The 17,927-nt window shown below is 42.3% G+C and overlaps 1 protein-coding gene across 6 annotated transcripts in view; it reads left to right on the top strand.

The window, feature by feature from the left end:
* The window catches only part of LOC110525851 (transport and Golgi organization 2 homolog), a 55,190-nt gene extending 38,527 nt beyond the window's left edge, over positions 1 to 16,663 (top strand). For 3 of the 6 annotated variants that reach the window (XM_021606315.3, XM_090237771.1, XM_090237772.1), the window contains exons 6-9: positions 7,272 to 7,339; positions 7,539 to 7,686; positions 14,634 to 14,738; positions 15,320 to 16,663. In XM_021606315.3, the coding sequence (XP_021461990.1) occupies positions 7,272 to 7,339; positions 7,539 to 7,686; positions 14,634 to 14,738; positions 15,320 to 15,440 (442 nt within the window). In that variant the 3' untranslated portion in view covers positions 15,441 to 16,663. Of the gene's footprint in view, positions 1 to 7,271; positions 7,340 to 7,535; positions 7,687 to 14,633; positions 14,739 to 15,319 lie in introns of all 6 variants that reach the window. The other 3 variants (XM_021606311.3, XM_021606314.3, XM_021606313.3) reach the window with 1 other exon arrangement.
* Positions 16,664 to 17,927: the final 1,264 nt, after the last annotated feature.

Here is a 17,927-nt window from a genome sequence, read left to right as displayed (position 1 = left end):
ACATGGCAATCTGCACAAAAGGCAAAAAGGCTATTTTTAAATAATGGATGAGCTTTTCTTAGTAATCTACTTGAGAACCATTTAAGGTTCAAGTAAAACTTTTTAATAAGTGAAGCTTTTAGAGCGGTTTGTGCTTTTATATTTAATCTCAACCCACCCAATTCATTATATAGGCACTCTGTTTTTTTCTGGTTTAGCGTCCCACATAAAGCTAAATATTTTTTTAGGAGAGCTGATTTATATATTTTGTGATATGAATACCAAGTATGTCAACTTCACCATCAGACCATTTTAAAGGTAAACTAGAGGGTAATGTAAAAGTTGTATTTTTTTAAAGATCAATACGTAATATTCTACACTAATCATAATTAGGTTTTTGTCCAGAAAAGTTATCTAGATCTTCAATTAAACATTGCAGTGGTCTAGTTTGCGGACTTAATATAAAACTTGAGTCATCCGCATACATGGACACCTTTTTTCTTTTTTTAAGCCTTGGATTTCTAATCCTCATGTTGTTATTTGATCTGATTTTAATAGCTAGCATTTCCATGGCCATAACGAATAGATATGGTGACAGCGGACACCCTTGAACTCCTCTTGACAATCCAAAACTCTGAGAAGTAGCCACTATTTACTATTTTACACCTGGGGTTGTTATGTTACCTTTACCCATTTTATTAGAGTATCACCGAAATTGAAAAGATCCTGGTATTTATAAATAAAATCCAGTCTTACTTTATCAAAGGCCTTTTCAAAATCCGCTATAAATACAAGACTTTGCTTCTTAGATGTTTCATGGTGTACTATTATTTCGATTAGTTGTTGTCGTAAATTATGTCCAATGTATCGTTCATGTAAAAACCTGTCTGATCAGGATGAACAATAGCTGGTAAAACCTTTTTAATTCTATGCATTTTTTTGCTATGCATTTTGCATCGCAACATTGATGTGTAAGAGGCCTTCAGTTTTTTAGACTGGATCTTTATATTTGCCATCTGGGTCTTGTTTTAATAATAGTGATATCAGACCTTCCTGCTGAGTACCTGACAGACTACCATTTCTATAGGAGTAGGTAAAACAAGGTAGCAATGGAGCTTCGGGTATATAAAAATAAAAAACGGCTTGATATACCTCTACTGGTATGCCATCAAGCCATGGGGTTTTGATATTCTTTGGTTTGTTTTGAAGATGGTGTAATGTTAATGAAATTGCATTCATATTGTCATTTTCCCACAGTGTTTTTACTAACACACTGGCCTACTTAAATTCCTCTGCCCAAGGACATTTACACGTATGAGAAACGGTAACACCAACAGAACCTTTGCCTACTCTTTTCCCAGCTTAATTGCTTACTGTGGCATAAACAAATGTACTATCTCGGACAGCAGACAGGCAAATTGGCTTGTAATTAATTGTAAGAGATAAACATTTAGTGGACAGCGGAACCCCTTATGTCACACAAAATTGATTCTGTCAGTCCCTCTGTCTGCGGCTATTTGCAGATGTTATTATCAAACGAGTCTCAATCTCACGACAGGAAAGTAATCTTCTCTCTTATACACTACATGACCAAAAGTATAAGGACACTTGCTCATCTCATTCCAAAATCATGGGCATTAATATGGAGTTGGTCTCCCCCCCCCTTGCTGCTATAACAGCATCCACGCTTCTGGTAAGGCTTTCCACTAGATGTTGGAACATTGCTCCGGAGACTTGCTTCCATATAGCCACGAGCATTAGTGTGACCGGGCACTGATGTTGGGCGATTAGGCCTGGCTCACAGTCAGCATTCCAATTCCCAAAGGTGTTCAATGGGGGTTGAGGTCAGGGCTCTGTACAGGCCAGTCACTGGAAGTAAGGGGCCTACCACGGACCATAAAAAAACAGCCCCAGACCATTATTTATTATTTACAGTTGGCACGATGCATTGGGGGCAGGTAGTGTTCTCGTGGCATCCAGCAAACCCAGATTCGTCCATTCGACTGCCAGATGGTGAAACATGATTAATAATTCCAGAGAATGCGTTTCCACAGCTCCAGAGTCCAATGGCAGTGAGCTTTATACCACTCCAGCCGACGCTAGGCATTGTGCATGATGATCTTAGGCTTGTGTGCGGCTGCTCAGCCATGGAAACCCATTTCATGAAGCTCCCGACCAACCCTTCTTGTGCTGACGTTGCTTCCAGAGGTAGTTTCGAACTCAGTAGTGAGTGTTGCAACCGAGGACAGACGATTTATACATGCTTCAGCACTCTGGGGTCCTGTTCTGTGAGCTTGTGGCTTACCACTTCGCGTCTGAGCCGTTGTTGCTCCTAGACGTTTCCACTTCACAATAACAGCAGTTCGATGACCGGGGCAGCTCTTGTCGGGCAGAAACTTGCGAACTGACTTGTTGGAAAGGTGGCATCCTACGAGAGTGCCACATTGAAAGTCGCTGAGCTCTTCAGTAAGGCCATTCTACTGCCAATGTTTGTCTATTGCATGCTTGTGTTCTCAATTTTTATATACCTGTCTGCAACGAGTGTGGCTGAAATAGCTGAATCCACTAATTTGAAGGGCTGTCCACTTACTTTAGTATCTATAGTGTAGCCAGTGGTGTAAAGTACCCAATTGTCGTCACACTTGAGTAAAAGTAAGAATGCCTTAAAAGAAAATGACAAAAGTGACAGTCACCCAGTAAAATACTATTTGAGTAAAAGTGCAAAAGTATTTGGTTTTCAATATACCAATCGTATAAATCACTTCAAATTCCTTATTATTAAGCAGCCCAGATGGCAAGATTTTCTTTTTTTTTTTTAAGTTTACGGATAGCCAGGGGCACACTTCAACAGTCAGACATAATTTACAAACAAAGCAATTTTGTGTTTAGTGAGTCTGCCAGATCAGAGGCAATAGGGATGACCAGAGATGTTATCTTGATAAGTTTGTGAATTGGACAATTTTCCTGTCCTGCTAAGCATTCAAATGTACTTTTGGGTGTCAGGGAAAATGTTAAGAGTACATTTATTTTCTTTAGCAATGTAGTCAGTGGGGCGATTTTAGCATGTAAATCTTGGTGTGGCAAAAAAAGATGCATGCCAGCAAAGCCACAATACATTAATTGCACTCTAAAGGTGACAAACGGTGCCCACAAACTGCAGTCCCAACACCTTGAACTGCTACACCTGGCTATCAGCAGAGCCTTGTCTGGCAGCGAAACAGTTCATTCAGCCTCATTTACTGCCTTTTTAAGATACATAGCTGATATGGCTGACTTGTTTAAACAAATGTGGTTTCTTCTGAGAATTGAGATGTACACACTATGGCATAAGGGAAAGACGAGCGTATAAGAGGCAATCGTCATTTAGATTAAGGACGTTGTCAATATAACTATTTGTAAAGCACTTTTGAAATGTACAGCAACAGAATTCAGAACATAAGCCGTTCTTACAGTATTTTCCCTGTACACCAAGTCAGAACCATAGGATAAATAACAGGGCCATATAAGCAGACAATGAAAGCTCTTACAATTTTTGATGATTACATTTCTCTAAAATAGGCTACATGTGCACGTGCACCACCAAGTCAGAACAGTTGGCGAAATTAAGAGGGGTAAATGGACCGAATTATTAGGGTGAGGCAGATGGGCTATGAACAGCTTGCTACAGCATACATATCTCCCTGGCATATTACATTTATGCAGCAGCATACAAGACATTGTTGGACTCTCCTTGTTGTGCTGTCCTCACTTCCTTCCAAACCACTCATTGTTGAATGTTTATTGTTAATGTTTATGGCCGATGGGTATCGACACGTTTTATCTATAATGTCTCTTCATTATTTCTCTTCATATGACAAGGATTGAAAAGGATTTGCCAGTAGATTGTCGGCTTGATTCATGATGACTGATAGCTAAGATTTTGAAAGTATGATGTTGACATGATCAGTCCAATCAAAGTGACTACATATAGTGTGATTTGACATTTTATCTGTGGCCAATGACCTTGAGCCTTCTTGGATGGGCACGGATAATTTAGAGCTGGCGGGATTTTTCATGCATCGGCAGGACGGAGAACCTACTTCTGGTAAGACGAGTGGCGGGGGAGTGTGTCTATTTGTCAATAACAGCTGGTGTGCGATGTCTAATGTTAAAGAAGTCTCGAGGTATTGCTCGCCTTAGGTAGAGTACCTTAGGATAAGCTGTAGAACATACCATCTACCAAGGGTTCTTATCTGTATTATTCGTAGTTGTCCTTTTACCACCACAAATCGATGCTGGCACTAAGACCACACTCAACTAGAAGCGGCGCTCCTAGTGGCCGGGGACTTTAATGCAGGCAAACTTAAATCCGTTTTACCTCATTTCTTCCAGCATGTCACATGTGCAACCAGAGGGAAAAAACTCTAGAACACCTTTTCGCCACACAGAGATGCATACAAAGTTCTCAATCGCCCTCCATTTGGCAAATCTGACCATAATTCTATCCTCCTGATTCCTGCTTTACAAGCAAAAATTAAAGCAGGAAGTACCAGTGACTCGCTCACTATGGAAGTGGTCAGATGATGCGGATGCTACGCTAAAGGACTGTTTTGCTAGCACAAACAGGAATATTTTCTCTGATTCCTCCAATGGCATTGAGGAATATACCACCTCAGTCATCATCTTCTTCAATAGGTGCATCGACGACATACATATCCCAACCAGAAGCCATGGATTACAGGCAACATCCGCATCGAGCTAAAGGCTAGAGCTGCTGCTTTCAAGTAGCGGGATACTAATCTGGACTCTTACAAGAAATCCCGCTATGCCCACAGATGAACCATCAAACAAGCAAAGCGTCAATACAGGATTAAGATTTAATCCTACTACACCGGCTCTGACGGTTGTCGGATGTGGCAGAGCTTGAAAACGATTACGGACTACAAAGGGAGACCCAGCCGCGAGCTGCCCAGTGATGCAAGCCTACCAGACAAGCTAAATGCCTTGTATGCTCGCTTCATGGAAAGCAACACTGAAGCGAGCTTGAGAGCACCAGCTGTTCCGGACAACTGTGTGATCACGCTCTCCATAGCCGATGTGAGCAAGACCTTTAAAACAGGTCCACATACACAAAGCCGAGGGGCCAGACAGATTACCAGGATGTGTACTCGAAGCATGCGTGGACCAACTGGCAAGTGTCTTCACTGACATTTTCAACCTCTCTCTGACCGAGTCTGTAAAACCTACCTGTGTTTCAAGCAGACCACCATAGTCTCGGTCCCCAAGGAAGCGAAGGTAACCTGCGTAAATTATTACCACCTCGTAGCACTCAATTCGGTGAGTTTGAAAGGCTGGTCATGGCTCACAGCATCATCCCGGATACCCGAGACCCACTCCAATTTGCATACTGCCCCAACAGATCCACAGATGATGCAATCTCAATCGCCCTTTCCCACCTGGACAAAAGGAACACCTATGTGAGAATGCTGTTCATTGACTACAGCTCAGCATTCAACACCATAGTGCCCATGAAGCTCATCACTAAGCTAAGGACCCAGGGACTAAACATCTCCCGCTACAACTGGATCACCTCCCTCTGCAACTGGATCCTGGACTTCCTGATGGGCCGCCCCCAGGTGGTAAGGGTAGGCAATAATACATTTGCCATGCTGATCCTCAACACTTGTGCCCCTCGGAGTGCGTGCTTAGTCCCCTCCTGTATTCCCTGTTCTACCATGACTGCGGGGCCAAACACAACTCCAACACCATCATTAAGTTTGCTGACACAACAGTGGTAGGCCTGGTTACCGACAACGATGAGACAGCCTATAGGAAGGAGGTCAGAGACCTGGCAGTGTGGTGCCAGGACAACAACCTCTCCCCTCAACGTGATCAAGACAAAAGAGCTGATCGTTGACTACAGGAAAAGGTGGGCCGAACAGGCCCCCATTAACATCAACGGGGCTGTAGTGGAGCTGGTCGAGGGTAAAGTTCCTTGGCGTCCACATCACAAACCAACTATCATGGTCCAAACCCACCAAGACAGTAGTGAAGCACGACAACACCTTTTCCCCCTCAGGAGACTGAAAAGATTTGGCATGGGTCCCTAGATCCTTAAAAAGTTCTACAGCTGCACCATCGAGAGCATCCTGACTGGTATGGCAACTGCTCGGCATCTGACCGTAAGACGCTACAGAGGGTAGTGCATACGGCCCAGTACATCACTGGGGCCAAGCTTCCTGCCATCCAGGACCTATATACTAGGCGGTGTCAGAGGAAGGCCCTAAAAATCGTCAGATTCCAGCCACCCAAGCCAATGACTGCTCTCCCTGCTACCACACGGCAAGCGATACCGAAGCGACAAAGTCTAGGACCAAAAGGCTCCTTAACAGGTTCTATCCCCAAGCCATAATACTGCTGAACAATTAATCAAATGGGTACCCAGACTATTTACATTGACACCCCCCCCTTTTTTTCTTTTTATTTATTTGGTAAATATTTTCTTAAGTCTATTTCTTGAACTGCATTGTTGGTTAAGGGCTTGTAAGTAAGCATTTCACGGTAAGGCCTACTTGTATTTGGCGCATGTGACAGTTTGATTTGAAATAGTAAAGTACAGGTACCCCAGAAAATAGTTAAATTAAAATTCTTTAAAGTATTACTTATGTACTTTACACCACTGAGTGTAGCTCTATAGATGGAGCCTGCCTCAGGGATAGAGACCCCCCTATATCAAAGTCTTGATGGTTTTCAGACTTTTGACCCTTGACACTGACTCTACAGATCACAGCCATAGGTGTCTGGATAAATTATAGCCAGACGTTCTCCACCAGGGGACGAGGAGATATTGTTGCACCTGTCTCCACATTGACTGATGATGCTACTGATGGCTGTCAGAAACTGACAATGCAATTGATTCACTTTAAACACATTTTTTGTTTGTTTTGGTTGTGGTGCATTCCGTTTCCTGTACTGCATTTGAAAAGACCATAATGTCAGAGATGCCAAATGGAAGTAGGATCTCCTTTTAAGTCAGTACCGGGGACCGGAGAGCTAAACAGTGTAAGGGCCTAGTAAGACTGGAAGATTTGCATCAGAGTACTATTTTTTTTTTCTTACTTTAAATCTATTTACCATTGTTTTATTTAGCATTTCAATATGCCTTTACAAATGCAGCGGCTCCATTTAATTAGGAAATAGCAAACTAAAACGCATTGTTCAGGCATGAAACCGCTGATTTAGGATGACCCTCACAATTAAACAACTTTAATCGGTCAACAACTTGATTCCCTCTCTCATTGTGTCCAACGCAGGGCCAAAGAAGACACTGTGTGTTACTATGGAAACAGGGGCAGTGCCGAACCCATCCGTCTAAATCCAGGTCTGTTTTTCTTAATGTGGAATTGCTTGTACTATTGTTCTATATCATTGCACCATACAAGCCATGCTGTTGAATGATAAACCTTTATGTATGCAGGATGGGTTTTGACTATGAGACTGAGTGCATGTTTTGGGGGATAACATGAACGTTTGGAGCAACCTCTATTCTCTAGCAATGCTGTATGTGTATGCTCCAGCAGGAATCTATGGTTTGAGTAACTCCCTGTTGGAGACCCCATGGAGGAAACTGCAGCATGGGAAGAGACTGTTTACCAGCGTAGTGAACCAGACACTGCCTTGTGACAGCCTGGTCCATGATCTGCTCAACGTCCTCAACAACGAGGAGCTGTGAGTTCACCACGCACTTGGTATCAATAATAAAATCAATGTGACACTTTTAAACGCTTCATCAATAAATGTACCTGCGCACTGTATCAAAACACTTCACATGAAGACACATTCTTGTACACTGTGTGATGCAGGTTGGCATTTATTGGGATGGCTCATGTACTGGAGGCAGCTCTACAGGGTAGTCCCTTGCGGGCACAGCCACAAACGATGTAAAGCCAATTTGGACTTTGCAGCTGGTGGAAATCACTCAGCTCTGCCCCCAGGACAAGATTCATGTCAATAAACAACCTGCCAGTGCGGACCCCACACTATAGTTTTCGTTTACATTTTAATGCCATCGATGTGACACAGCGTAATATACAGTACCAGTCAAACGTTTGAACACTTTAAAAAAAAAAAAAAAAAAAATAGTATAATAATAATCAAGACGTCAACTATGAAATTACACATATGGAATCATGTAGTAACCCAAAAAAGGTGTTTAATTTTTTAGGTTCTTAGTTTCCACCCTTTGCCTTGATGACAGCTTTGCACACTCTTGGCATTCTCTCAACCGTCTTCATGAAGTAGTCACCTGGAATGCATTTCAATTAACAGGTGTGCCTTGTTAAAAGTTAATTTGTGGAATTTCTTTCTTTAATGCATTTGAGCCAATCAGTTGTGTTGTGACAAGGTAGGGGTGGGATACAGGAGATAGCCCTATTTGGTAAAATACCAAGTCCATATTATGACCAGAACAGCTCAAATTTCAAAGAGAAACGACAGTCCATTACTTTAAGACCATGAAGGTCAGTCAATACGGAACATTTCAAGAACTTTGAACGTTTCTTCAGTCGCAGAAACCAGACCGCCACAGGAAAGGAAGACCCAGAGTTACCTCTGCTGCAGAGGATAAGTTCATTAGTTACCAGCCTCAGAAATTGCAGCCCAAATAAATGCTTCACAGCGTTCAAGTAAGAGACACATCAACTGTTCAGAGGAGACTGCGTGAATCAGGCCTTCATGGTAGAATTGCTGCAAAGAAACCAGTACTAAAGGACACCAATAAGAAAATACTTGCTTGGGCCAAGAAACACGAGCAATGGACATTATACCCGTGGAAATGTGTCCAAATGAGAGTTTTGGTTCCAACCACAGTGTCTTTGTGAGACTCAGAGTAGTTGAACGGATGATCTCCGCATGTGTGGTTCCCACCGTGAAGCATGGAGGTGGTGGTGTGATGGTGTGGGGGTACTTTGCTGGTGACGCTGTCTGGGATTTACAATTCAAGGCACACTTAACCAGCATGGCTACCACAGCATTCTGCAGCGACAAGCCATCCCATCTGGTTTGCGCTTAGTGGGACTATCAGTTGTTTTTCAACAAGTGCTCAGCATATGTGGGAATTACTTCAAGACTGTTGGAAAAGCATTCCAGGTGAAGCTGGTTGAGAGAATGCCAAGAGTGTGCAAAGCTGTCAAGGTAAAGGGTGGCTACTTTGAAGAATCTAAAATATAAAACATATATTTTGATGTGTGTAACACTTTTTTTTTTTTGGTTGCTACATGATTTCATAACTATTATTCTACAATGTAGAAAATAGTAAAAATAAAGAGAAACCCTTAGGTGTATAACTTTTGACTGGTACTGTATATTAAAACATAAACCTGCACAGGGCTCGACATTAACGCTTGTCCTATTGTTTTTTTAAATGACAGACAAGAAGAATATAGATTTGAGTTGTCTAAATGGACAAGTTAAGGAAATCACACGATCAAAATATCAAACAATTATTCCAATCACAATTGGATCAGAAGCCGACATTGGAATTTATCCACATAATTAAAAAAAGCCTACATGTCAATGTGTGTGCTCACACGAGGGAGGCGCCAGAAAATGTAGCCCAACTTGAATAACTTTTAATTACATAAATATAGGCTAAAGCTGTCAAGGTAAAGGGTGTTTGACATATATAATCAAGGATAATTAACGTTTTAAGGCTTGATTCTGTCATATTTGAGGCATGGTTCGTTCCGCTCAAATGGTCACAAGACCAGAGAGTAAAGGACAGTACTTTCTACACATCACCCACCTTGAATCTGAGCCGAGGCGGTCTGCATATTGAAACTACTAAATCATGAACTTAATCGTTTAAAACGTTTTATGTCATTTTACAAAGCATATTTTGTTTCTAAGTTGCCTAGACAAAATAAGACCAGAGGCATGACTGTTGCTCGTAACATATTTGAGAGTAACAAACAAGGACATCTAAATGTCTAAATATGCTCACTCATTATGGGTTTGCGAGTACCGCACGTGGACATTCCACATGGCTACGTGAGGTACAAATGTGAACACTCGATATGACTTCGAGAAAGTATAGTCCTGCACACATTACGTGAATGTGAAATTGAAAAAGATAAGTACACTGCTTTTGCTGGAATCCTGCTCTTTTATCTCAACTTAATTGCAAAGCTTTTAGTCAGTGAACTGTTGCTCTCCAGACAGCGCATACCTTTCTCTCTAACAGGTTTGCCAGCTTCAGAATGTACATCATGTTCTTCCGAAACTTACTTTGTCGTATTATATAACTCCATTTTTTTGTTACTTTCAGTTCAGTAATAACTTTCTATTCAGTGTACAGTTTTTTCCCCCATTCACCTGGTAACATTAAAGTTGTGCTAAAGAGTTATACTTTTACAGTTGGTTCCAATCCAAAAGGAGGTTTGAATAAGAATTTGAGAACAGTGTATTTTCTATCAGTACAGTACATTTGGAAAGTATTCAGACCCCTTCCTCTTTTCCACATTTTGTAACGTTACAGCCTTTATTACATTTTTTTTTCTCATCAATCTACACACTACCCCATAATAATAATAATAAAGGGAAAACTGGTTTTTAGTGTTAGCATATTTCTAAAAAAATGAAAACATACCTTATTTACAGAAGTATTCAGACCCTTTGCTATGATATTTCCATTGATTGTCCTTGATGTTTCTACAATTTGATTGGAGTCCACCTGTGGTAAATTGATTGGACATGATTTGGAAAGGCAAACACCTGTCTATATAAGGTCCCACAGTTGACAGTGCATGTCATAGCAAAAACCAAGTCCTGTGGTCAAAGGAATTGTCTGTAGAGCTCCGAGACAGGATTGTGTCGAGGCACAGATCTGGGGAAGGGTACCAAAAAATGTCAGCAGCATTGTAGGTCCCCAAGAACACAGTAGCCTCCATCATGCTTAAATGGAATACGTTTAGAACCACCAAGACTCTAACTAAAGCTGGCCGCTCAACCAAACTGAGCAATAGGGAGAACGGCCTTAGTCAGGGAGGTGACCAAGATCCCGATGGTCACTCTGACAGCGCTCCAGAGTTCCTCTGTGAAGATGGAAGAAGCTTCCAGAAGGACAACTATCTCTTCAGTACTCCACCAATCAGGCCTTTATGGTAGAGTGGCCAGACGGGAGCCACTCCTCAGTAAAAGGCACCGCCCGCTTGGAGTTTGCGAAAGGCACCTTAAGATTTTCTGGTCTGATGAAACCAAGATTGAACTATTTGGCCTGAATGTCAAGCGTCACGTCTGGAGGAAACCTGGCAACATCCCTATGGTGAAGCATGGTGGTGGCATCATGCTGTGGGTATGTTTTTCAACGGCAGGGACTGAGAGACTAGTTAGGATGAGGAAAGGATGAACGGAGCAAAGTACAGAGATCCTTGATGAAAACCTGCCCCAGAGTGAAGGTACGTTAACCTTACAACAAGACAACGACCCTAAGCACACAACCAAGACAACGCAGGAATGGCTTTGGGACAAGTCTCTGAATGTCCTTGAGTGGCCCAGCCAGTGACCGGACTTGAACCTGATCGAACATCTCTGGAGAGACCTGAAAATAGCTTTGCAGCGACACTCCCCATCCAACCTGACAGAACTTGAGAGGATTTGCAGAGAATGGGAGAAACTCCTCAAATACAGGTGTGCCAACCTAGTAGCATCATACCCAAGAAGACTGAAGTAAAGGGTCTGAATAGTTATGTGAATGTGATATTTCAGTTTTGCATTTTTTATAAATTAGCAAACATGCCTAGACACCTGTTTTTGCTTGCTCATTATGAATCATTGTGTGTTGATTGATATATATCAATATATATAAAAATAAATCTCCCCACATCAATCAATATATATATATATACACACACCTTAGCCGAATACATTTAAATCAGTTTTTCACAATTCCTGACATTGAATCAGAGTAAAAATTCCCTGTCTTAGGTCAGTTAGGATCACCACTTTATTTTAAGAATGTGAAATGTCAGAATAATAGTAGAGAGTGATTTGGAGCCACTGCTCCAAAACCGTTGAAAGCCAGACTACGGTTTGCAACTGCACATGGTGACAAAGATCATACTTTTTGGAGAAATGTCCTTTGGTCTGAAGAAAAAAAATCAAAAATAGAACTGTTTGGCCATAATGACCATCGTTATGTTTGGAGGAAAAAGGGGGAGGCTTGCAAGCCAAAGAACACCATCCCAACCGTGAAGTACAGGGGTGGCAGCATCATGTTGTGGGGGTGCTTTGCTGCAGGAGGGACTGGTGCACTTCACAAAATCGATGACATCATGAGGGAAAAGTATGTGGATATACAGTGCCTTGCGAAAGTATTCGGCCCCCTTGAACTTTGCGACCTTTTGTCACATTTCAGGCTTCAAACATGGATATAAAACTGTATTTTTTTGTGAAGAATCAACAACAAGTGGGACACAATCATGAAGTGGAATGACATTTATTGGATATTTCAAACTTTTTTAACAAATCAAAAACTGAAAAATTGGGCGTGCAAAATTATTCAGCCCCCTTAAGTTAATACTTTGTAGCGCCACCTTTTGCTGCGATTACAGCTGTAAGTCGCTTGGGTTATGTCTCTATCAGTTTTGCACATCGAGAGACTGACATTTTTTCCCATTCCTCCTTGCAAAACAGCTCTTGGATGGAGAGCATTTGTGAACAGCAGTTTTCAGTTCTTTCCACAGATTCTCGATTGGATTCAGGTCTGGACTTTGACTTGGCCATTCTAACACCTGGATATGTTTTATTTTTGAACCATTCCATTGTAGATTTTGCTTTATGTTTTGGATCATTGTCTTGTTGGAAGACAAATCTCCGTCCCAGTCTCAGGTCTTTTGCAGACTCCATCAGGTTTTCTTCCAGAATGGTCCTGTATCTGGCTCCATCCATCTTCCCATCAATTTTAACCATCTTCCCTGTCCCTGCTGAAGAAAAGCAAGCCCAAACCATGATGCTGCCACCACCATGTTTGACAGTGGGGATGGTGTGTTCAGCTGTGTTGCTTTTACGCCAAACATAACGTTTTGCATTGTTGCCAAAAAGTTCAATTTTGGTTTCATCTGACCAGAGCACCTTCTTCCACATGTTTGGTGTGTCTCCCAGGTGGCTTGTGGCAAACTTTAAACAACACTTTTTATGGATATCTTTAAGAAATGGCTTTCTTCTTGCCACTCTTCCATAAAGGCCAGATTTGTGCAATATACGACTGATTGTTGTCCTATGGACAGAGTCTCCCACCTCAGCTGTAGATCTCTGCAGTTCATCCAGAGTGATCATGGGCCTCTTGGCTGCATCTCTGATCAGTATGAGCTGAAAGTTTAGAGGGACGGCCAGGTCTTGGCAGATTTGCAGTGGTCTGATACTCCTTCCATTTCAATATTATCGCTTGCACAGTGCTCCTTGGGATGTTTAAAGCTTGGGAAATCTTTTTGTATCCAAATCCGGCTTTAAACTTCTTCACAACAGTATCTCGGACCTGCCTGGTGTGTTCCTTGTTCTTCATGATGCTCTCTGCACTTTTAACGGACCTGTGAGACTATCACAGTGCAGGTGCATTTATACGGAGACTTGATTACACACAGGTGGATTGTATTTATCATCATTAGTCATTTAGGTCAACATTGGATCATTCAGAGATCCTCACTGAACTTCTGGAGAGAGTTTGCTGCACTGAAAGTAAAGGGGCTGAATAATTTTGCACGCCCAATTTTTCAGTTTTTGATTTGTTAAAAAAGTTTGAAATATCCAATAAATGTCGTTCCACTTCATGATTGTGTCCCACTTGTTGTTGATTCTTCACAAAAAAATACAGTTTTATATCTTTGTTTGAAGCCTGAAATGTGGCAAAAGGTCGCAAAGTTCAAGGGGGCCGAATACTTTCGCAAGGCACTGTATTGAAGCAATATCTCAAGACATCAGTCAGGAAGTTAAAGCTTGGTCGCAAATGGGTCTTCCAAATGAACAATGACCCCAAGCATACTTCCAAAGTTTTGGCAAAATGGCTTAAGGACAACAAAGTCAAGGTATTGGAGTGGCCATCACAAAGCTCTGACCTCAATCCCAGAGAACATTTGTGGGCAGAACTGAAAAGGCATGTGCGAGCAAGGAGGCCTACAAACCTGACTCAGTTACACAAGCTCTGTCAGGATGAATGGGACAAAATTCACCCAATTTATTGTGTAAAGCTTGTGGAAGGCTACCCATAACGTTTGACCCAAGTTAAACAATTTAAAGGCAATGCTACCAAATACTAATTGAGTGTATGTAAACTTCTGACCCACTGGGAATGTGATGAAATAAATCATTTCACGTTCTTAAAATAAAGTGTTGATCCTAACTGACCTAAGACACTGAATGTTTACTCTGATTAAATGCCAGGAATTGTGAAAAACTGAGTTTAAATTTATTTGGTTAAGGTGTATGTAAACTTCTGACTTCAACTGTATATATGTATATGTAATCCATTTTAGAATAAGGCTGTAACTTAACAAAATGTGGAATGAGTCAAGGGATCTGAATACTTTCTGAATGCACTGTACATCCCTGACTCTTTCTGTTACAAAACTCTTAAAAGTAAAGAGAAGGTTTGAGTGAGAACGGATTCTTTCTCTATTCTTCAGGAACACTCCTGACCCAGCCCAGGAGAGCCAGGGTGAAGGGTACAGCAGCCCCATGCTCCGGGCCCTGTCCTCTGTGTGTGTTCGCTCCCCGCATTACGGCACCAGGTCAGATTCCTCCCTGTCCCTGACAGCAATTAGCTTGCCCAGAGTCACAATATAATAGAGTGGCCTATAAACCTTGCCAATGTCCCACATAGTGTTATTTAATTCTGTGGTCATGGTCTCACCAATTAGCTCTCCCATTTGTCATGCGGGGCCTGCCCTCAGGGGAAGGCTGTGCTAGAGGGTGTGAGAGCAGGGTCATATTCATAGGGTACACGGGAAAACAAAAACAATTGTTTCTTATTTGACAAATCTATTGTCATATTCATTGGTGCACACCGTAGCAAACGGGAAACGTTTTGTGAACGAAAACGAGTTTCTTATTGGACAAATCCAGGTAGTACCTTTTTGTTTCAGTCCATGTTGCTCTGTTTGGTGCATAATGAATACGCCCCATACATCATACAGCCCCTTGTGCATATAATCTCATCTATAACCAGCCTGCCCTCTGGCCTCGAAGTCGTGTGATTATGAAAGGTGATTGGGGAACTCCAGAATCACAATGTTTTCCCCATATTTGAAATGCACAAGCCACTCTTGTTTCACCCCTCTATTGTTTCTGATGTTTTGTCTTCCTGTTTCAGGACCAATACCATTATCCTAATAGACGCATCAGGGAATGTGACCTTCACAGAGCGCACCATGCTCAACTGTGACGTCAGCCAATGGAGCACAAGCTCTTTCCAGTTCAAAATCCAGAACTGAAGACCGCTAAATGGCTCTATATGGGAATCACACTCTGTGCCTTTCTGCATCCAACCTCCTCCCTATCCCTCCTTCTTCCACAGCAAGCTCTGGCTTCACAATAGTGAAATGAACATGAAGATTGATTTGCTATTTAAAATGGTGGTGGGAGAGAGTCAAATTATGGCACTTTTTTTCAGAGAGATTGTTGCACTGTTCATGGAATTGTCTTTGGGGAATACGTTTTAGCTTGACTTAGACGTGTGAATTAATTAAATAATACATAATGGGTGCTATTCTTATTTTGTTAATTGGATTCAAATATTATTTTGAGGTGTGTGCTTAAGTGTATTGCCAAAGAACAAATGTAATTTAATAACCAAAGTAAATGATTTACATTTAACATTGCATCTATTTTCTCAACACTGGCTTTGTGGCTCAGTCTGCCTTCTACTAGCCATGTTTGTTTGTATCTTCAGTTGAAGTGTAAAATGCTAACACTCTTAGAAGCAGCAGCAGCCATCAATATCCTTCTAAAATTCTGTAATAAGAATGACTGGTTTGGGTTCCTCAAGTCAGGTGTTTAACTTTTCTGTGACAGAATTCTGAAGGCAAATTGCAACAGCCTGCCTTGTAGAATAGTAGTTATCATTGCCACAGATTTTGACTTTGCGACCGAGGTTTGCTTGTTAAGTAAAACAGAGGAAAGCACTTAAAATGTTTTTCAAAGTGGTAATCAGTGTTTTTCTTTGTTTTCCTGCCTTGTTCCACATACTGCATAGGAGAGACATTTCACAGCAAGGAAAACAAACTAAAATGATTATTTTTGTCACTCACATCTGCAGTGTTCGGGTTTCTGGTTCAAACACTTATTCACATTTGTGAGAGTTACAATGGAGATTGGTGGTTACAAATTGTGTTGATGTTCCGCCAATGATGAGGATCCTTCAGTGGTTTTCTAAGTTTTATGTTACTGACCTCCGGTATCCGTAGAAGTTCAGAAACCTCTGTTTACCACATCACTGGTGTCTTGATATACATTGTGAATATAGTACTTTTAATCTGTATTTATATAAACATTTTCTGTGTTTGCAGAACACGGGAGTTGCTATAGAACTCCAGCAAAAAATGGCTAGCTGTATGTTGCTTATGAGTGCATTTCACACAACTTTTAGATTTTAAGGCTTTTATGAATGTTCTGCTTCATACACTGCTCAAAAAATAAAGGGAACACTAAAATAACACATCCTAGATCTGAATGAATGAAGTATTCTTTACATAGTTGAATGTGCTGACAACAAAATCGCACAAAATGTATCAATGGAAATCCAATTGATCTACCCATGGCGGTCTGGATTTGGAGTCACACTCAAAATTAAAGTGGAAAACCACACTACAGGCTGATCCAACTTTGATGTAATGTCCTTAATAAAACAAGTCAAAATGAGGCTCAGTAGTGTGCGTGGCCTCCACGTGCCTGTATGAACTCCCTACGACGCCTGGGCATGCTCCTGATGAGGTGGCGGATGGTCTCCTGAGGGATCTCCTCCCAGACCTGGACTAAAGCATCCGCCAACTCCTGGACAGTCTGTGGTGTGGCGTTGGTGGATGGAGCGAGACATGATGTCCCAGATGTGCTCAATTGGATTCAGGTCTGGGGAACGGGCGGGCCAGTCCATAGCATCAATGCCTTCCTCTTGCAGGAACTGCTGACACACTCCAGCCACATGAGGTCTAGCATTGTCTTGCATTAGAAGGAACCCAGGGCCAACCGCACCAGCATATGGTCTCACAAGGGGTCTGAGGATCTCATCTCGGTACCTAATGGCAGTCAGGCTACCTCTGGCGAGCACATGGAGGGCTGTGCGGCCCCCCAAAGAAATGCCACCCCACACCCACCGCCAAACCGGTCATGCTGGAGGATGTTGCAGGCAGCAGAACGTTCTCCACGGCGTCTCTAGACTCTGTCACGTCTGTCACGTGCTCAGTGTGAACCTGCTTTCATCTGTGAAGAGCACAGGGCGCCAGTGGCGAATTTGCCAATCTTGGTGTTCTCTGGCAAATGCCAAACGTCCTGCACGGTGTTGGGCTGTAAGCACAACCCCCACCTGTGGACGTCGGGCCCTCATACCACCCTCATGGAGTCTGTTTCTGACCGTTTGAGCAGACACATGCACATTTGTGCCCTGCTGGAGGTAATTTTGCAGTGCTCCTCCTGCTCCTCCTTGCACAAAGGCGTAGGTAGCGGTCCTGCTGCTGGATTGTTGCCCTCCTACGGCCTCCTCCACGTCTCCTGATATACTGACCTGTCTCCTGGTAGCGCCTCCATGCTCTGGACACTACGCTGACAGACACAGCAAACCTTGCCACAGCTCGCATTGATGTGCCATCCTGGATGAGCTGCACTACCTGAGCCACTTGTGTGGGTTGTAGACGCCAGCATTCAATAGTGACCAAAACATCAGCCAGGAAGCATAGGAACTGAGAAGTGGTCTGTGGTCACCACCT

This window comes from Oncorhynchus mykiss, chromosome 6 (genome assembly GCF_057628025.1).
Source record: "Oncorhynchus mykiss isolate SJ-2025 chromosome 6, ASM5762802v1, whole genome shotgun sequence".
NCBI classification, from domain to species: Eukaryota; Metazoa; Chordata; class Actinopteri; order Salmoniformes; family Salmonidae; genus Oncorhynchus; species Oncorhynchus mykiss.
Note: the sequence above shows the minus strand (reverse complement) of the source record. Positions and strands in the feature narration are given on the sequence as shown.